This window comes from Arvicola amphibius, chromosome 10 (genome assembly GCF_903992535.2).
Source record: "Arvicola amphibius chromosome 10, mArvAmp1.2, whole genome shotgun sequence".
In the NCBI taxonomy this organism is placed as follows: Eukaryota; Metazoa; Chordata; class Mammalia; order Rodentia; family Cricetidae; genus Arvicola; species Arvicola amphibius.
In genome coordinates this window covers 109,153,637-109,171,828 of record NC_052056.1, presented here as the reverse complement: position 1 = coordinate 109,171,828, position 18,192 = coordinate 109,153,637, and the positions used below count along the sequence as shown (strand labels likewise).

The following is an 18,192-nucleotide window of genomic DNA, read 5'->3' as shown; positions in this document are numbered from 1 at the left end:
AATCAAACTGGGCTCTTCTGGAACAACAGTTTGTGTTATTAACTGCGGAGACATCTCTCCAGCCCAGAAATTCTTTCTTTAAGATGCAAAACTTTACATCATTTTTATGTGCTGACAGAAACAATATGGGAGAAAGCAGGGTGTGGGGGTGGAGGGGGTACAGTCCCCAGATTAGAACTTTCCAAGAAGTAAGAGGAATAGAGTCCAACAGCTCAAGTGGCCTGGGAAGGATGGGAAGGAGCAGGGCAAGATTGTCGGTTTCTTATATCCTTCCTTCCTTCTTTCTGGAGACAGGTTCTTGCTACACAGCCAAGGCTGGCCTTGAACTCACGATCTTTCTACCTACACCTCTGACTGCTGGAATTACAACCTCTCCCATGTCTTCCAACTGCATTTTACTCCACCTCAACTTCACATCCTTTTTGATTATTGTCACACAGATACAAAATATATAATTGCATATGTAAGTTGATGAATACGTGAATACAACCTCCCGAATCTGTCCATATATATACATGGTTATATATACACACATATGTGAATACACACACACACACACACACACGCACACTTATATATATCATATATATGTTTTCAAGGCTGACCATTTGGTGCTGGGTAACCAATTAGGTTTCTCTCTTTAGCTCTTCATCTAGGGATGGGGCCCCGTGAGATGTTCCCCATTTGCGTGGGCATGCCAACTGGCAAAGTCATTGTCATTTCCTTGGTTAACAATTAACATGGCCTTGTGTTGTATAGGAAAGCAGGCTGAACAAGCCAGTAAGCAGACCGCCTCCACAGTTTCTGCTTCAGTTCCTGCCTCCGGTTCCTGCCTTGGCTTCTCTCAGTGATAGATTGTGACCTGCCAGGCAAATAAATGCTTTCCTCCCAGGTTGGTTTTGGTCAGTGTATTATCTCAGCACCTGAGAGGCTAACTAGGCTAACCGGGTTAGCGTCATACTAGGAGGGAGTGACAGACCATTTTATCTTTCTGTACCACTATTGAGCACTGTCATATAAAACAAACACAAACAAAACCCAAACCATTCCTCTGCTCCTTCAGAGGATGACAAAATGATGCTCTCTGAACTTTCCTTCATGGGTGTGTGCTTCATCTCTTTCCCAAATTCCTTTTCTGGGTGACTGGCAGATTGGGGTGGGGGGCTCTGAAGTCAAGAGTGGTTCTAACCCTGGCTCCGAGGAGAGGAGGGGAGGCCTGCGGATATTTGACCATGGACATGACATCATGCAAGTGGCATTCGGGCGAGTTTAGTCTAGCAGAAGGCAGGATGGGCTGGAATGAGGAAAGAGCAGCATGGGGCAGTCCGGTTCCTTACTTGAAATTCAGGCAAGAGGTGGTAAGGCCGACACTCACCCCCATCCCCCACCGCAGGCCTGGAGGGGAGGAGGGGAAGGGGAGGTGGGGGGGATGAAGAAATGGAATTGCATACTGGGAAGAAGAAAAAAACCTGCAGGAACTGGTGCTTTATTGGCTAAAGCAATGGAAGGAGACAAACCCAAGGTGATACCAGTATTTTAAGCCTAGATAAGAGGAATTCCATGTTCTTCACAGAATTCTCCCCTGTTACTCTGGCTAAGTTCATGAGCCCCTTTGACCCTTGTTTTTTTTTCTCTGTAAAATGAGGGTAACGCTGGCTTTGCATTGTAAGCATTCCAAAAACAGGGAGAATAGATATGAAGGAATAACTGGCAGAAGGTTTGAGGTGTGCAAATTTGGGGGTGCGTCTCAGTGGTGGAGCACTTACCCAGCATGCCCAAGGAAGCAGGAGAGGAAGGAGCAAGCAAGACACTTGGAGCAGCAGGGTTGGTGAGGCTTTGGGGAAATGTAAGCTATGGGAATGACTAGCAATCAGAGACTGAGACTGGCTGAGGGGTGCGGAGTGAGAGCTCATCTTGCTGCCCACATCTCCTCATGGTGGTCTGAGTACCTGAGTACATCCTTCAAGTACCAGCTGAATGCCACCAATGAAGTAAAAAGGGTGAGCTACTCTTGGTGCTTCTTCCCAGGCCTTAAACACTCTTCTCCCATTTTTTTGTGTGTTAGCCAAGTTTAATATTATTTAGTATAGTTTGTATTTCTTGCTACCTGCTAATAAATCTTTTTCTACTAATATCATCAAGTGCCCTCCTTGGATGCTTTCTTCATAAAAAAAAATCTATAAAAATATTTACTGGAAGCCAAGTGTAGTTGGTGTACGTCTTTAATCCCAGCACTTGGGAGGTAGAGGCAGAGGCAGGACTGTCAGAACGGCATAGTTAGACCCTTTTTGAAAAAACAAAGAAACAAACCAAAAATAAATAAAAAAATAAATAAATGAAAGAAAAAGAAAAAAAATATTTACTGGAGTTTTGCTTTTTCCTTAGTTGGGTTTTCTTTGGGAAAGCAGTGTGTGTGGGGGGGCCTCTACCATACAGACAGATAGGCATGACAATGTCACTTGGGGGGTGCATGGAAAAGGTTTCACTATGTAGCCCTTGTTATCCTATAACTTACCTATAACTCAAAGAAATCAGCCTGCCTCTGCCTTCCGAGTGCTGGGATTAGAGGTGTGTGGCACCGCGCTCAGCTCGGTGTCAGTGGTCGAGGAACATGTTCTTTCCCTGCTGAATTGTGGTGCCAGTTCTGAGACGGCAAGTTTCCATATAGCTGTGCTTCTGTGTCTAGGCTCTCTACTCGTTCAGGGGCCCGTTTGTCTACGTCTGTACCACAGCGTTCAAATCGCGATGCTTCATAACGTATCTTTGAGAAGACCTGCGTTGACTTATTTTATTTCATGCGTATGGATTGTTTGCTGACATGTGTGTCTGTGTACCACATGCATGTAATGCCCACAGAGGTAATCAGATCCTCTGGAACTGGGATTACAGATGGTAGTGAGTCACCACGTGGGATGTGCTACACAGGTCCTCTGGAAGAGCACCCCTAACTGCTGAGTCATCTCTCCAGCCACCTTGATAACGCGTCTTGCAGGCTTATATGGTCCCTTCTTTTTGTCAAGATATTCTTGACTATTCTAGCTGCTTTATACTTTACTCGACTGTTAAGTTCTGCAAAAAAATCACAGTTGGGCTGTTGATGGGCAAAACTTAGAATTCTGCTTGATAATAAATATCCCCACCCAGACAGAGCAACTATTTTGAGTTTCTTTTCATGTCTTCTTTTGAATCTGAGTCTCTTTTCTCCCTCCTCTTCTTCTTAGGCTTCTTTTATACCGTTGAATGCTTTTGTTTTCTTTTTAAATAAATTGCCTTTCAAGTTGCATTGATTTCTGGATATACAGTGGTTTTTATTTTCTATGTCTGTGTGTTTTGCCTTGCATGCATGTTGTATACTCTACATGTATGCAGCGGGAGGCTAGAGGAGGGCATCAAATGCCCTGGAACTGAAGCCGCAGGCAATTGGAAGCGGCCCGATGGATGCTGGGAATTCAGCCTAGTTCCTCTGCAGGAGGACCCAGGGCTCTTATGCGCTGAGCCATGGCTCCAGCCCCTTACTTCTCTTTTCTATTACGTATTCTTTTCACACTTATTTACCTGAAGTAGTGGTGCCTCACACACTGAGGCCAGAGGACAAACTGGCTTCTTTCCATCACAACGTGGGCCCCGGGGACTGAACTCAGGTTGTCAGGCTTGCTAGCAAGCTGTTTTACCTGCTGAGCCATTTTGCCAGCCCAGAATCATCTATACTATATGAATCTGTTTAGATTGGACAAATAGGGAGCTGGGCAAGATGTAGTGATGTAGTGACCTACAGAGGAGAGAAGCCGGCTAAATCGGTGTGGGAAATGGGAGGGAACTGTGTCTACGAAGCTTAGACAGTCTGTCATCGGTTTAAAAGTGGGAACTATACCCAGTTCATACCCATGGGCACTAGGGATTTTATATTAGGACTGTCTTCTTACGTTTTAAAGAAAAGTCAGAAATCTGAAATTTTTTTATGTTCAAACTCATCAGGTTTTTTTTACCCCCCTTTGTTTTGTTTATCAAGACAGGGTTTCCTCTGTAGCCCTAACTGTCCCGGAACTCACTCTGTAGACCAGGCTGGCCTTGAACTCACAGAAATCCACCTGCCTCTGCCTCTGCCTGCCTGGCTCAAACTTATCATTGTTTAATGTTGGTCAACATGTCCACTTAGCGCATTCACTGTGAGGGCCAATAAAACACTTCTATCAAAAGCAACAAACAAGTAAACAAAAACAAGTAAGCCTGAACCATGAGTCAAAGAGACATCAGTTGCTCAGTCACGTGCTTTATCATGGACTGCAAAAGGATTCTAGATTCTAGACCCAAGGCCAGGGGTCCTTTCAGGGAGGTAGCAGAGCCTCAAGCGGGGAGACAGGAGCTTGATTCACAAACCTCTGTCATTTACCCATGGCTAGCATCTTTGCAGGGGCATGACTGATCTACCGAGAGTACGTTTTTACTGGCCTTTACAGTGAATGGATAAAGTGGACATGTTGGTCAACATCAAAAATGAAAAGTTTGAGCCAGGCGGTGGTGGCACACACCTTTAATCCCAGCACTTGGAAGGCAGAGGCAGGCGGATCTCTGTAAGTTTGAGGCCAGCCTGGTCTACAGATCGAGTTCCAGGACAATTAGGGCTGTTGCACAGAGAGAGACCTTGTCTCGAAAGATATCTTCCACTGCTCTTGGACCCCTGCTCTGTTACTGCCGTCACCCCACGCCTGCCCTACTCAGTCATGTAATCGTTCTGTGGTCAGATTGAGGACTTCCTTATTTGTCCACTCCAGTATGGAGAACAGTAACCCTGCCTTAGCTTTCCTGAGTCCCCAGCATCTAGCACTGTGCCAAATAGCTGGCTGGCCTCCAGCGACCAGAGAATGACAAAATGCTTGAAGACCCTGGTCAATGGAGTGCAGAGCAGAGGGATGGATTTGCAGTCTTAGCGAGTCTTCACTTAAGGCTGCCATTAGTGCCATTAGCGCTCTGTATGCAGTAGTTCACATACGCGCATGCTCAGCTATCTTGGGAATCTACAACATTTATGCCGCTTGACTTTATCGTCCTAAGGTTCAAACACGCCCAGATTTCTGGAGCACAGAAATAATTCAGGAGGCTGTGTAGGTGTTGGTAGCCCCACAAATTAAGCTTCACTCTAGGTTCTGTTCCTGGGAATCTGTTATGAGCCCAGAAGGTTATGAAGATGAGACTCGGTATAAGACCCCAAGGAGCTGCTAAGTTGGTTGATGTTAGATCAGTCTGTGACCAACTGATCGGCAGTTATCCAGTGGGGAAGTCTACATGTGTCTAACAGTGTCTAGCTATTTTAGCATTTGGTATTTCCAAGGGACTTTGTTAAATTATTTATTTTCCACTAATGCTTGAGGTGTTGGACAACGGCAATGTTATGTGTATGAGAACTATATCGTCTCAGCAAGAGTACAGCATTTGAACACAACTCACTAAACCTGAAGAGTTTTAGATTCACGTATTTGTTTAATAAATGCACACCATGTTTGCGCTTCCTGCTCCTCCCACACAGATGACCCTGCTTTCCTAACTGGCTTGCCAATCTGAACAGTGGCTCCTTTCTTGTCACGAGAACATCTTGATGTCTGATAGAGGTCATGCTATTGGATTTAGCTAAACTTGCTCTTCATCTTTAAGATTTATTTTTTATTGTTTAATTCTGTGTGTGTGTGTGTGTGTGTGTGTGTGTGTGTGTGCTCATTTGAGTGTAGATGCCCTGGAGTTCATTAGAGGGCACCAGATCCCCTGGAGCTGGAGTTACAGGCAGTTGTGAGCCTCTGCCTCCTGAGTGCTGGGATTAAAGGCATGCACCATCACTGCCTGGCCCAAGTTTCTTTTCTTTTCTTTTCTTTTCTTTTCTTTTCTTTTCTTTTCTTTTCTTCTCTTTTCTTTTCCTTTCTTTTTTTCTGGCCAAAGTTTCTTAAAGGAAATTTCTGAAGTGGCTTTAAATGTACTTTCGCTATTTTACATTACAAAATTATGCAAAATGGTCTTCTCAGCTTGGTTGTTATAAAGTCAAAGAATTGATCAACTTTGAGAAACACTGAAGATGCCTTGTTTCCCGTGGAAGCGAAAGTTCAGCCAAGACTTAATTCTTCAAGTAAATCCTAAATTCTTTCCTATCACATTAGAATTTGCCTTTTTCTTTAATGAATGCTAAGATGCTATGCAAACCAAACACCTATTTTAAAATGGATTTCCCTATGATTTATTTTCAGTAAATGCTTGGTCTGTCCGTGTCTTGCTTATACTCACGTACATGTGACTGTGTAAGCGAAAATGTAAGAAGTCCTGGTACGGACAGCATTTTCTGTGTTTGGTTTGCTCTTTGGTGAAGGCCAGCTGGAGGATGAGCTGACCCAGCTGAATGAAACAAGTTCATGATTTGATGGGATGGAGGGCACCAAGTTGTTTGATTCAACTGTTTTAGTGCGGCTGAGCCCTGAAAACAGTGTACGAAGTTCACCCAGCAGATTATCTAAGGGCATCTTTGTTTCCAGGGGCATGACTACGGGTTTGCGCCATGTTAGGGCGTGGTTAAACTCTCTTAAGCTTGTATTTGAGAGGAGGAGGATTTCCAGGAAAATTCTGGATGTCTGGAATAGAAAACCACAGCCAATGGCATTCGTTCACTTAAAGCCCCAAAGGAGCTGCTTCCTCTCCTTTCTGAGCACTGTCCTCAGTGAGTCTCTCCAGCCCTGATTATTCTCCGGAACAGGGCTGACCCCTCTGCCACGCTCAGAGCATGAGTCTGTATGAGAGAGTCACAGAAGGACTCCAAAGAGAGTTTAGGTCCATAATAGCCAAGGAGAGGCCTTGAGAGTCGGAGAAGCAGCTAAGTGGGGTGAAGCCCTGGGATCAAGACATAGTGTCACACACACACGCACACACACACACACACACACACACACACACACTTGCCTCTGTCTCTGGTTTCCACTTGTGGTTTAGGAAGAAGATGGCAGCATGACTGTACAACATTGTGAGTATATCCGTTGCCCCTGAATTGCATCGTCTGAGACTGATAAAAATTCACTCTCTATATATTTGGCTGCCATTCCTCTTCTGGAGAAATCGGGCTGATTCTAGGAGCGCAGGTAAAGCAGGTGGCTTTACTCTCCCTGCCCTCCCCTGCAGCATTCTCTCTCACCTCCCCCTGCTTCTTCCCAAGGCCTTTGCTCCACCTACTCAATCCCTTCACAACCACAGATGATTCTGATCTGTCACCATGGTGCCCACCGGTGCTGATCTTTGTCACCATGATGCAGCGGTGACAGGACAGGTCACTCAGCGAGTAACTGAGGTTCAGCTGAAGAAGAGAGATTAATCCCTGCCTTCTGGTGCTTCTCTTCTGCTCCCGCTTCAGTCCGCTGGAGACACAGGATGCTCTGGATAAAATCCGACTGCTTTAACCGGCAAGGACTCTAAGTGCCTTGGACCTGCACGGACATTTCCTCTCAGTGTTGTTTGGCTGATGACTACTTCAGGAGGCTTTGCTGAGGACTCTCAAGTCAGCACTGCCTTCTGCTCTCTGAGAGCTTTTCAGGAAAGGAAGGAGCTTCTTCTCAGTGTGCGGTGGCTGCTCAGAGACCCTTTTCTCTGGACCTTTTGAGATTCTAAGTTGGATCAGCCCATCGCCACATCAGTTTTGCAAACAGCCTTTCTCCCACCGTGCTGCCATGAGTTATTTTGCCAGCTTTACCCCCCCTCCCCCCACAACCTGGAACAGCTACTTAGCCAAATCACTGTCGGGAACACACACATTCAGACCCTGGTGGGACATTTGAGAAGGAAATGGACCGAGCTGAAGGAATGTATTAAATGTGAGTCGCCAGGCCCTTGCTCAGGTGGCCTGGGGAGGGAGAAAGTGACTCCGCAACACCGGTTCAATCTGGCTGCAGACCTTCACATTGTTTAAGGGCTCAACAGAAGTGAAATATTCTGCAGGAGCGGTGCTGTCTGTCTAACTCTGGGGCCCAAGGCGTGTTCCCAGTGGCCACTGTCACAAGTAATTCTTCTCTCACAAACGTTCGATGTCGATGCAGCTCTAGGGACTGGTTCCTCCACGTCACACTTTTGTCTTATGGCAGAGTCTCTGTGTTACACAGGCTTTAAACCTGGCTGTGCATCCCCTCAACCCTTCAGAGGAAATGCATCTTCCATGTCTGCCAGCACTGCCACCCCGTCCTGGTCCTTCCAGCTGCTCTCTGCTGAGCTCTGGTTTGGACAAGCTGCCCCGTCCTCACCTGTTTCAAGGTTCCCCTCATTTCTGCTTTATAGTTAACCAACACTTAACCATCGGAGCCTATTGCCTACCGAGTCCTGAAGCAGTGAAGTTCATGCAGAAAATGGATTTTTCTCCTAGTTTTTAATGTAGTCAAGATTTAAAACTTAAATCTGCTTTTAACCAGGAGATATAAAACATAAAATGCGGAGGTGCTAATGGGGATGTGCGATTTTTGATTTAGGTGGGAATTGTGTGATTTTGAAATCAAGTTAAACATATCTGTTGCCTCAAATGTTAGGCACGTCTTCATGGTGAACACTGTCAAGGCATACCCTTCTGCTTTCTCGGTGTGCGTGGTCTCCTTGCCACCGCAGCCGCTCAAACGTGCCCTAGCACCGGACTCTGCAGCAGTTTGTTTAGCCACGTTAGCCAACCCTTTCTCAACTCCCCTGTCACACAGATCTGAGCCCTGTGATGAAGTCGTGGTGTTTTCGTCTGGCCTCATTTTACAAACTTATCTTACGCCGCCTCCTTGAGGCCAGCTGACGTGGACAGTGAGCAAGCCGGACAAGGACAGGTACTGCTCGAAGAAGCCACATTCCCATCAGGACACTTGCACAGGTTAAAATTACTTGACCTTTTGGTTAGATTAGTGCTTAAAATGTTAAAATGTTGGTAGTAGCTTTATTTTATTTAATTTTGATTCAACTGAATTGAATCCAGAAGTCAGAGATTAAGGATTTAGCCCAGCGGTGTGTTCTTGCCTACTGAGCACAAGCCCCCGAGTTTGGTCATCAGTTCTGAGGTGGGGGAGGGGGAAGACAGATCCATGTCATGTCTGCACAGCCTAGCACAGTGCCAGATAGAAAGGAGCCGCTTCTTACATAAACGACATTAATTTCGACCTCTTGAAATTAGCTGGGCATGGTGGGGCTTGCCTTTAATCCCAGCATAGGGAAGGCAAAGGCAGCTACCTGCCCATGTTAGCTCAGGGACAGCCTGGTCTATATGGAAAGTTCCAGGTCAACTATGAGCTGCATGGTGAGACTCTGTCTCAATAAAACAAAATAAAAAAACAAATGAATCAAGAAAACCCCTTAAAGATAACTCAATTTGGCTTCAAGATAATTTCTGTCTTCATAGATGGCATGCCCAGCTTTTTAAAAATGCCTTATCTATTTTAATATGGATTGAAGTGTTTTCTAGCCACGTTTTAAATACGAGTCTGTGGAAGCTTTTTACATGTAAGAGGAATACAGAGGTCTTCTTTGCTGTCAGATAGTTTTGGATGTCAACCTGGCTGTTTAGAACTGGTCTGTCTGTTGCCTTGCGAGAGATAAGACACACTGGCCGTACTAGCTGTGTATGTCAGAGAGAAGCCTAGCTGCTCAGATGCCATGACCCGAGCCAGTTGTTTCTCTCCTCTCCCTACTTCTTCCTGTTTGAACCTACCAAATCGGCAGAGCGGCTTAGTGAACCTCTCCGAACTGCCACAAGGAACCAGCCAGACAAATTAACGAGCGAAGTGCCCACGGCAATGGTGTTTGTGAAGCACAGTCCACCCGTGCACTGGCTCACACTAGCGTCCACCTCAGGTAACAGTTATGAACAGGACATGAGCTTAACATGGTTCTTGCTGTCTGGCCGAATGATCGATAATTCGCAATTACTGCGGCAAGATCTCGTGCCCATCTTCAAAGGTTTGAAGAACACACGGAGCCAGAGGAATGAGGCAGAGAATGAGCGTGAATGGAACCAGTAAAGAAAGGCTGTCTCTTAGCCATGAGACAGCAGAGAAACACCCTGGTGACAAGGATTCCAGGCGGACAGTGAGTTTGCCAGGCGGGGACCGAAGCAGCCCAGGGAGTATATGAGGCAGGCAGGGTGTGGAAGGCAAGCCCCAGGGGAGAGGTGGTCAGTGAGTGGTGATGCCCATGGATCAAGCAGGGAAGCGGGAGAGCCCGCGGCTGCAGGAGTCAGTGATGTGGGTTGCTGGGGCCTTTTTCCTCTTGTTCCATTGCTGTGGCAGAGGCGGCCCCCACGCCAGTGTGCATGCTGTCCCGGCCCGCACACTCCAGATTTCCTTTTGTTCCTGCCTGCTGCCCTTTGGCCCAAGAAGTTACTACCCAGTTTTCTTGCCTTTGCTTTCCTCTGCAGGAACGGCTGGGTCTCACTGAAAGGGAGGAAATGAAGAGGGGACAGAAGTTCCCTCAGCTCTTTCAACAGGCATTTGATGGTCACCGGGGCATGAGCTCGCATGCGTGCCCAGCTTCCTCTCTCCTATTTTCTTTGGAATGTTGAAGAGTTATCAGTTCGTGAGTAACAATGATAGTAGACCGGATCCTGTTAAGGATCCAGCACCCCTACGATTCTCTGAACCCTTTATGAGCGGCTAGGCTTTCTGTGAAAGAGGAGTCTTGCTTGGGTCATGTACTCAGGTTTTCAAACACAGTCTAGCCTTACCGGGTTAACATGTGAAGGGGCTTTCCACTCCATGGAGCCCTGGCAAGTCAGGGCTGGCTACTGTGGTTACCAATGGTCCTTATTCACAGGTTTGTAACGGAAACAACTCCATAGAGTCTGCGTGTTTGATGTTACCTGTGTGCGCTGTTGAACACGAGAGCCAAGGAGATGGAGGATGTGGAGCCTGACTGTTGCACCTCAGGTCGCATTTGGAACTCTGTGGGCATGTGACTACTGTTCAATACGTCCTTCCCAGGAAGTTACAGTGGGTGTTAGCTACTTGTGGACCCCAGTCCTCTCCTTCCACCACATGGCGTCTGGGGTTCAAACACTCAGGTTAACAAGCTTTGCGCCCAACACATTACCTACAGTGCCGCCTCCGTGGCCAGGCTATCGCAGCTTTAAACAGAAAGTAAAGAGAGAAGATGGCATGGCATAGTGAAATATAACAAATGCTGACAGTGGAGTTTATTACGGACCTAGCTAAGAGTTTATAGAAGACTCATTTAGAAACTTCTTTGTTGCGGGGGCAGGGGAGAGCTGATGCTGGGGATGCTTTCTAGCAGATTCCAGCTCATTGGCCAATTTCTGCACAACGCGGAGAGTCAGACGGTGGGGACACTCACTTAGCTGTGACCATGGGCAGCTTGACTGAGCAACACAGTCAAAACCTCTCCATGTCTTGGGCAGTCAGCATTATTCCAGTTTCGGAAGTAAACAGAACCCCAGAAGGCAGGAAGATGAGCGCAGTGCTGGGGCCTCAAGCCCTGGTCTCTGTGGTGGACTCACCTGGCACTTATGCTCCCTTTTGCTGTGCGTGTGTGTGTGTGTGTGTGTGTGTGTGTGTGTGGTGTGTGGTGAGTGCTGTTTTTCGGAACTGGTTGAACTTTGTGTTTTGTTTGAGACAGGGTCTCTATGGTCTAAGCTGACTTTGAACCCTCAACCCTTTGAAGTGCCTGCCTCTACCTCCCCAGTGTTGGGCTCACGGGCACGAGCCACCATATTTGAATTTTTAACTCAAATTTAGGGCCTGAAAACTGAACTTAAATCAGACTCAAGTCTCTCACACTGCCAGTTAATATTTTCTCTCAGTACATCATAGAATCTGCATGGTTTGCGATCACGTGAGTGTGGAGCGATCACGTGAGTGTGGAGAACAGAGCAAAAACTACTTCACCAGGATTCTAGAGCATAGGGCTCCTTTGGGCTTCTGTTATGTGACATGGACTCTGAGTTTATCGGGGAAAGCAGTCACACCAGGCTCTTTTATGAGCTACGTGTTTGTCTACGAAGTCTCTCATGTTTTTACGATACCTCAAGGGATTCATCTTCCACAAAATAAACGGTTTAGTAAGTCATTCGACCTCTTTGGGCCGAGTTGTCTATTCTTCATATTGGCCTAAGGATATTCCAAAATCTCTTCGGATAGCTCCGTGATATAGACCCTGCCCCAAACCAGGTGTTTGGATGATCAGATGAGTTACTAAAGGTAGCAGGCAAGTCTCTGGAAGTCATTCATGCAGCCATCACTCCGGGAACATGTGACTGATCTAACACTCTGAGTAGGAGGCCCAAATAAGACTGGCTGAAGGGAACCGCGCATCACCTGATGGTTACAAAGGAATACCGGGAGGTGAAGGTGTGAATCAGCAGCCAAGAGCACGGGATGCTCTTGCCGAGCACCTGAGTTCTGTTCCCAACACTTGTGACAGGCAAGGAACAACCACCTGTAACTCTAGCCCCAGAGGAATCAATGCCTCTGGTCTCCTCAGCCACTTCCCTCAAGTGTATACGCCCCCCCCCCCAACATAATTTAAAAATAAGTTCTTAAAAAATAACAATTCAGTATGAGAATAGGAGAAATAGGCTTCTCTCTCTCTCTCTCTCTCTCTCTCTCTCTCTCTCTCTCTCTCACACACACAGTGTGTGTGTAATTATCTTTTTAAACAACCTCAGTAAGAGGGAAGTAGAAACTTTCATATGGAAAAAAGTCTCAAAGAGAGACAAGCTGATGCCTTTTGGCGAGAGGGAGGTCCTTAGGAGCAGTGGCAAGCTGGTCCCAGCATGGCGCTTGGGGAACAGTGCTCCTTCTACACAAGGTGTGGCAGGGCTGACTCTGTGCTGCGGAATACATAGCCCTCCTGAGACACCATCAATACTGTAAACCTTTGCTCTCTCATGGTCTCATCCCAAGACCAGACTCACACGGAGACTTGCTCTGGGAGCACTCCACACTGTCACACGAGTGATCGAGGTTGTCAAGTATAGTGAATAAGGACAATTTTATTCACAATATGGGGATTGAACCAGGCCCTTGTACAAATATAACTGTCAACCAAAAATGTAAGTTTAGTTTAATCTTATTTAGTCACAGTGTGAAGCAGGCAGAATATAGACATTGTCCATAGTCATTGATTTTAGTTTAGCCAGATTTATTTTTTAAAGAAAATAGCTCATAACAATTAGTTTAAGTTAGAAAGTTGTTTTGTTGCTCCTTTTCTCTTTCTTTCTTTTAGAAGCGATTAAGAGCATTTGCTGCTCTTCAGGAGGACCTGAGTTGAATTCCCAGTAGCCACGTCAGGCAGCTAGCTCACAACCACCTGCAACTTCAGTTCCAGGAAATCTACTGCCCTCTTCTGGCCACCATTGGCACCTACACTCTCTCTCACACACACACCACTGTCTCACACACACAGTCTCTCTCTCTCTCTCTCTCTTTCTCTCTCTCTCTCTCTCTCTCTCTCTCTCTCACACACACACACACACACACACACACACTCACCCTAAAAATGTTTTTGTTAAACTAGTATAATAAAATAGTGCTCCCAGATTATGAAAATGAGTATAGATGAATTTTAAAAAATTATAAATCTACCTCTCTGAGCTTCATATGTACTAAGTGTTAAAAAGTGCAATATGGGGCTGGAGAAATAGCTCAGTGATTAAGAGCACCAGTTGCTCTTCCAGAGGACCCAGGTTTGCTTCCTAGCACCCACGTGATGGCTCACAGGTATCTGTGACTCCAGTTCAGTGGACCTGACACCCTCTCTGGCCTCCACAGGCATCAGGCAACCAAGTGGTACCCGGACATACATGCAGATGAAACTCTCAAACACATCAAAGTTTTAAAAATTAAAAGCAAACCAAAACAAAACTATGCAAGCCTTCAAGCCAAGAAACCCACCCCTCATCCTCCCAGCTGTCCCGGTGAATTGAACCACTTCCTGAGCGGCCTTCCCGTGTCTGACCCTCTGAGCCTGTTAAAGCACTCAGGATGAACGGATGAAGTAAGGAAGCCCTCTAACGCTGGGGATCAGGCCGCGGAGCCAGCGCCACGATTCCTTCTTGGAAGCTGAAGTAAACACAGTCTTCAAGCATGCCAAGCAGAAGGTTCTAGATGTCGGAGAGGTAGGAGGTAGGGAGTGGGAGGTAAGGGGGTGACCGAGGGCATGGGAGAGTCTCTTACCAGGCTCTTGCTGTATTTTGTGGTTGTTTTTGAACCAAGCGATGTGAGGCTCAGGGACACCGCTAACTAGGCAGTCTAAGGTCGCGGAGCCGCTGATGGACACCTTGTGGTCACTGAGGTTCTGCAGCAGGTGCGGCGCCTTCTGGTCTAGTGAGAAAAGAGAAGGGCTTGGGGTTACTTCGACAGCACAAACATTGGCGTTTTAATAGAGGCAGAAACCACCCAAGGTGACCATAAGGCTTCAACATGCATTTTGTCCCGTTTATCTTCACCTATTAAAGTTATTGCTTCCCTTAATAAACGGTGACAATAAGTTACAATGTACTAGAATGGGAAAGTCAGGGACTAGGCTGGACTCTGGTTATAGACACATGGGGTTCTTATCTGGCCAACTCAGTTTCTTCTTTGACAAGTAAGAGCTTTTTCTAAAACTCAAATATTTCAGAAACTAAACATGAAAAACATGGTTGTGTATGTAAGGTTGTAAATTTTTTTTTTACATTCCTGTTACATGTTGTGATGGGCCAATGTAATCTTATGTCTTATGTGTGATTTCTGAATTGAGCCCGATGACTCTGAGTTTGTATTGATTTGAGCTGTATGGGATGGGTTGTGTTACTCCATAATCTACATTTTGAGGCAGCAGACCAAACAGGAAAGTTCTGGAATTTTCAAAGCTTTATTGTTTACTTCCCTCCCTCCATTCCCTTCCCAAATGCAAGCAACCAAAAAGTTAATTCAAGAGGCAGAGGCACAAATTGTAGGTTTTGCGCTATATAATAGCACAAATATTATATTTTATATTATTTTCTCTTAAAACATACAAATATGGTACAATACAATTTATTTTAATAAAATGCCAACCAATATAGTACAACAAAAATGAACTTAATACATTAAGATGCAATACATTATAATATTAAAATCCCACACAGGAACCGCAGTACCCCCCAGGGCCCCAATGAGTACAGTATCTCTGCAGAAATGAAGTAGTCAGTCAGTCCTGCTGATGTGTATACATTCTAGTGAGGCGGGATTGGACCAAGAAGAACAGAAACGCTTCCTAACGTCATCCCCTACCCCCACCCCTGCCCCTCCCCCCAGTCCTCCTTCTCCATCTCGTTTGCAGATCCTAGGACAGAAATCCCAAGGGTTTAGGTGTGACTTACATATTCTGCACACTGGTCTGAGCTTTCTCTGACCATGTTTGGGTTCTCATCTTAGGGCATTAACACCGGGAGAGTGCAGCTTAGGAATGGTTACGCTACAAAGTGATGGTTACACTGCTGTGGCCTGGATTCCACGTCCCCTGCAGGAGTCTGCTGCGTCCCCACACTTTTCTCTTTAGATTCCTGCGGGGAAACTCTCAGGGTCAGCATCTGTTAAGGCCATTTTGAAACCCCAGGTTAAGAAGTATAGCATCATCTAACGCGGTGAAGTAGTGAGAACGAGGCCGGGTTACTACCCGCGAGATTTCTCAAGGGCTTGGGGTTCCAGAGCTTATAATAAGCCCCTCTTGTTTTACAAAAAATGAAATCTGAAGGCAAGAGAGTTGAAGGAAGTCCGGGCTGACTGAGATCCCTTCCTCCGGAGGAGGCTGCCTGAGAACGCTCTTTGGCCGCTTTCAGTGCCTGTCTCCTCTAGCTCACCTTCACGGGCAAAACCAGTCCTGTATTTCTGCGTCCATGTTCTACGCAACCTGTCAGCTTTTCTTGTTGAAAAATGTAGCCCATAAAAAAAAAAAAAAACCTTTCCATACATGATAACTTGTGCACGCTTGCTCGATACAATGTTGACACTTTTACAGAGCATCAGTGAGATATGACAAGACAGAATAAAGAACACGTGGCTAGTTAGCATTGAACAGTGACTTGGACAGATTTAACCTAAAACCCAGACCCAGTCCGTTGTGTTTCCTAGCTTCCCCAAGCACATTTTACTATGAACAATGTGTCAACTACGATAAAACAATCCGTCACTGCTCGTAGGCCTTAAGAGAAGTTTGAATACAGGGCCTATAAAACACCAATACTTTTCATAGCTGCAGTTTATAATATAATATCATGTGGACATAGGTTTTGAGTTTCCCTGACAGATGTACTTAGAAGAGAATGTCTGTTTTATCAAAAATGTTGCGAAATGCATCCAAAGGGCCTATCTTATGCTACAAACTTCACAGGAGCAGCAGAAATAGCTGCGGAATAAACACAGAACTCCATTTTAATACAAGGTTCACACACACCTACGGAAGCATACAGTATTAGGATTTATCTATGAATTTTTCTTTTTGTATGCTAAGTTTCCCAGTTTTGGTTACTGTCTACAGAGTCATTCAACCTAAGAATCATATTTTGTTAATTCTACCTTGGACTCTGTAACGATGTATTTTGACATTTTAAGGAAGAAAGGTGCATGGAACCCATACATAGTTGGTAGAAATAGAAACCTGACCCTTCTTCTGAAATAATCTGAATTAACAGAATACTTTTGCTGGTTATCAGTAGCCAAAGACAACTGCCCACAAGAGGTTCTTTTCCTTCTTAGCTATGACCCTGTGTTGCTGGCTAGGTCCTAGGCCCCTAAGGATGTGGTTTCTTTTTCTTTTTTTTTTCACTTTTGGAAGGGGCTGAGGAGCCAGCCTCATTTCCCCCTTTCCTTCGGCTCTCTCTCTCTCTCTCTCTCTCTCTCTCTCTCTCTCTCTCTCACCCTCATCTCTCTTCATATCCCAAAGAAAGATTAAAAAAAAACAACCTATAAAATAATAGATTCTTTTCTTAGAAGAATCTTCTGGAAGGATTAATTACACAACAGTGAATGGAATTCTTAAAATTGTCTCTTGGAATACACACGTCTTCCCCTCCTCCCAGGGAAGGAATAGCAAGGCTTTGCATGTTCAGTTCAGTTTTCCTGAGAAGGCTCCCTAAATTCTTAATTTTTTTTTTAAACCTTTCCTAAAAGCTGAGCCCCCAAAGTCTTAATGGTGCTGAGGTTGTGTTTCCTGAAGGAACACATTGCTCTCAGAATGAACAAAGAGGCCAGGCCAGAGAGCCATAGGTAAGGCTTCAAGACACAATTGATTATTCTTTCCTCTGGGCTGACAGCCTTCCAGGCTACTGATTGTTTTCACAGCATTCGGGGCTCCATAAAAGCGGCCTTGGGGGGGAAAATGCTATTGTTTACTCTTTCACACTTGACAAAAGCAATTCCCACGCGAAAGACTAGTTTAGCCACGGCACCCAGTCTGTTGCCTAGAGGAGGAAGCAGGCTGCTGAGTTCCCAAGCTTGAGAGCAGCCATGGTATCACTGCCCATTGAACTGCCCAGCTCCTGTTTCTCAGCCACGCTATTTTGGTCATGATTGCTGGCTTCCCCCACCCCTATAGTTCACATACAAAGATCAATCATACATGGAAACAGAACAATGCATATTAAAAGTACCTTTCCTTCAAATGCAAGCTGAAAAGGTTATTGCTCTTGATTGTTTTTTAAAAAAGGCATGCATTTAAATAGTTTTAATATTGTGCTTGTACTTTTGCAATTTCTTAAAGACCGTAAACATCCAATTAACATTTGTATACAGAGAAGGTGGAATTTCCCTGTTTTGGTGGGTAGATATTAAGAAGGCTGCATGAACTCTCTAGTCACAATATGTCCTGGATACATGGATTGTGGACACCTCTGATACCAGCAAAGCAAGAGGAAGGGCTTTACAACAGTGCCCAGGGGCCATGAATATTCAGAATGAAGGCTTGCTGTACTCTCTCCAGCTGTTAGGGATTGCTAGTCCAGTGCAGGGCAGTGAGGAGCAGAGCCTGACCGCTGGACTCCCTACTGAGGAAATACCTGTGGATCTACCTGGAATGGACAGAGGAGGGTGGAGCTGACTGGGTGGACCTTCATAAATCATACTTGCTCTCAGAATTACATCAATATCTTGTGCCCCTGGGACCCATCTTAGAGCCCCCCGTTTAAGATCAACATAATTCATGTAAAAAAATACTTTCAAATAAATAAGCATTATAACT

At 45.5% G+C, this 18,192-nt stretch overlaps 1 protein-coding gene across 1 annotated transcript in view; it reads right to left on the bottom strand.

Moving 5' to 3' along the window:
• The window catches only part of Flt1 (fms related receptor tyrosine kinase 1), a 158,666-nt gene that overhangs the window by 56,513 nt on the left and 83,961 nt on the right, over window positions 1-18,192 (bottom strand). Inside the window, exon 14 of the mRNA XM_038345590.1 lies at window positions 14,169-14,315. Within this exon, the coding sequence (XP_038201518.1) occupies window positions 14,169-14,315 (147 nt within the window). The remainder of the gene's footprint in view (window positions 1-14,168; window positions 14,316-18,192) is intronic.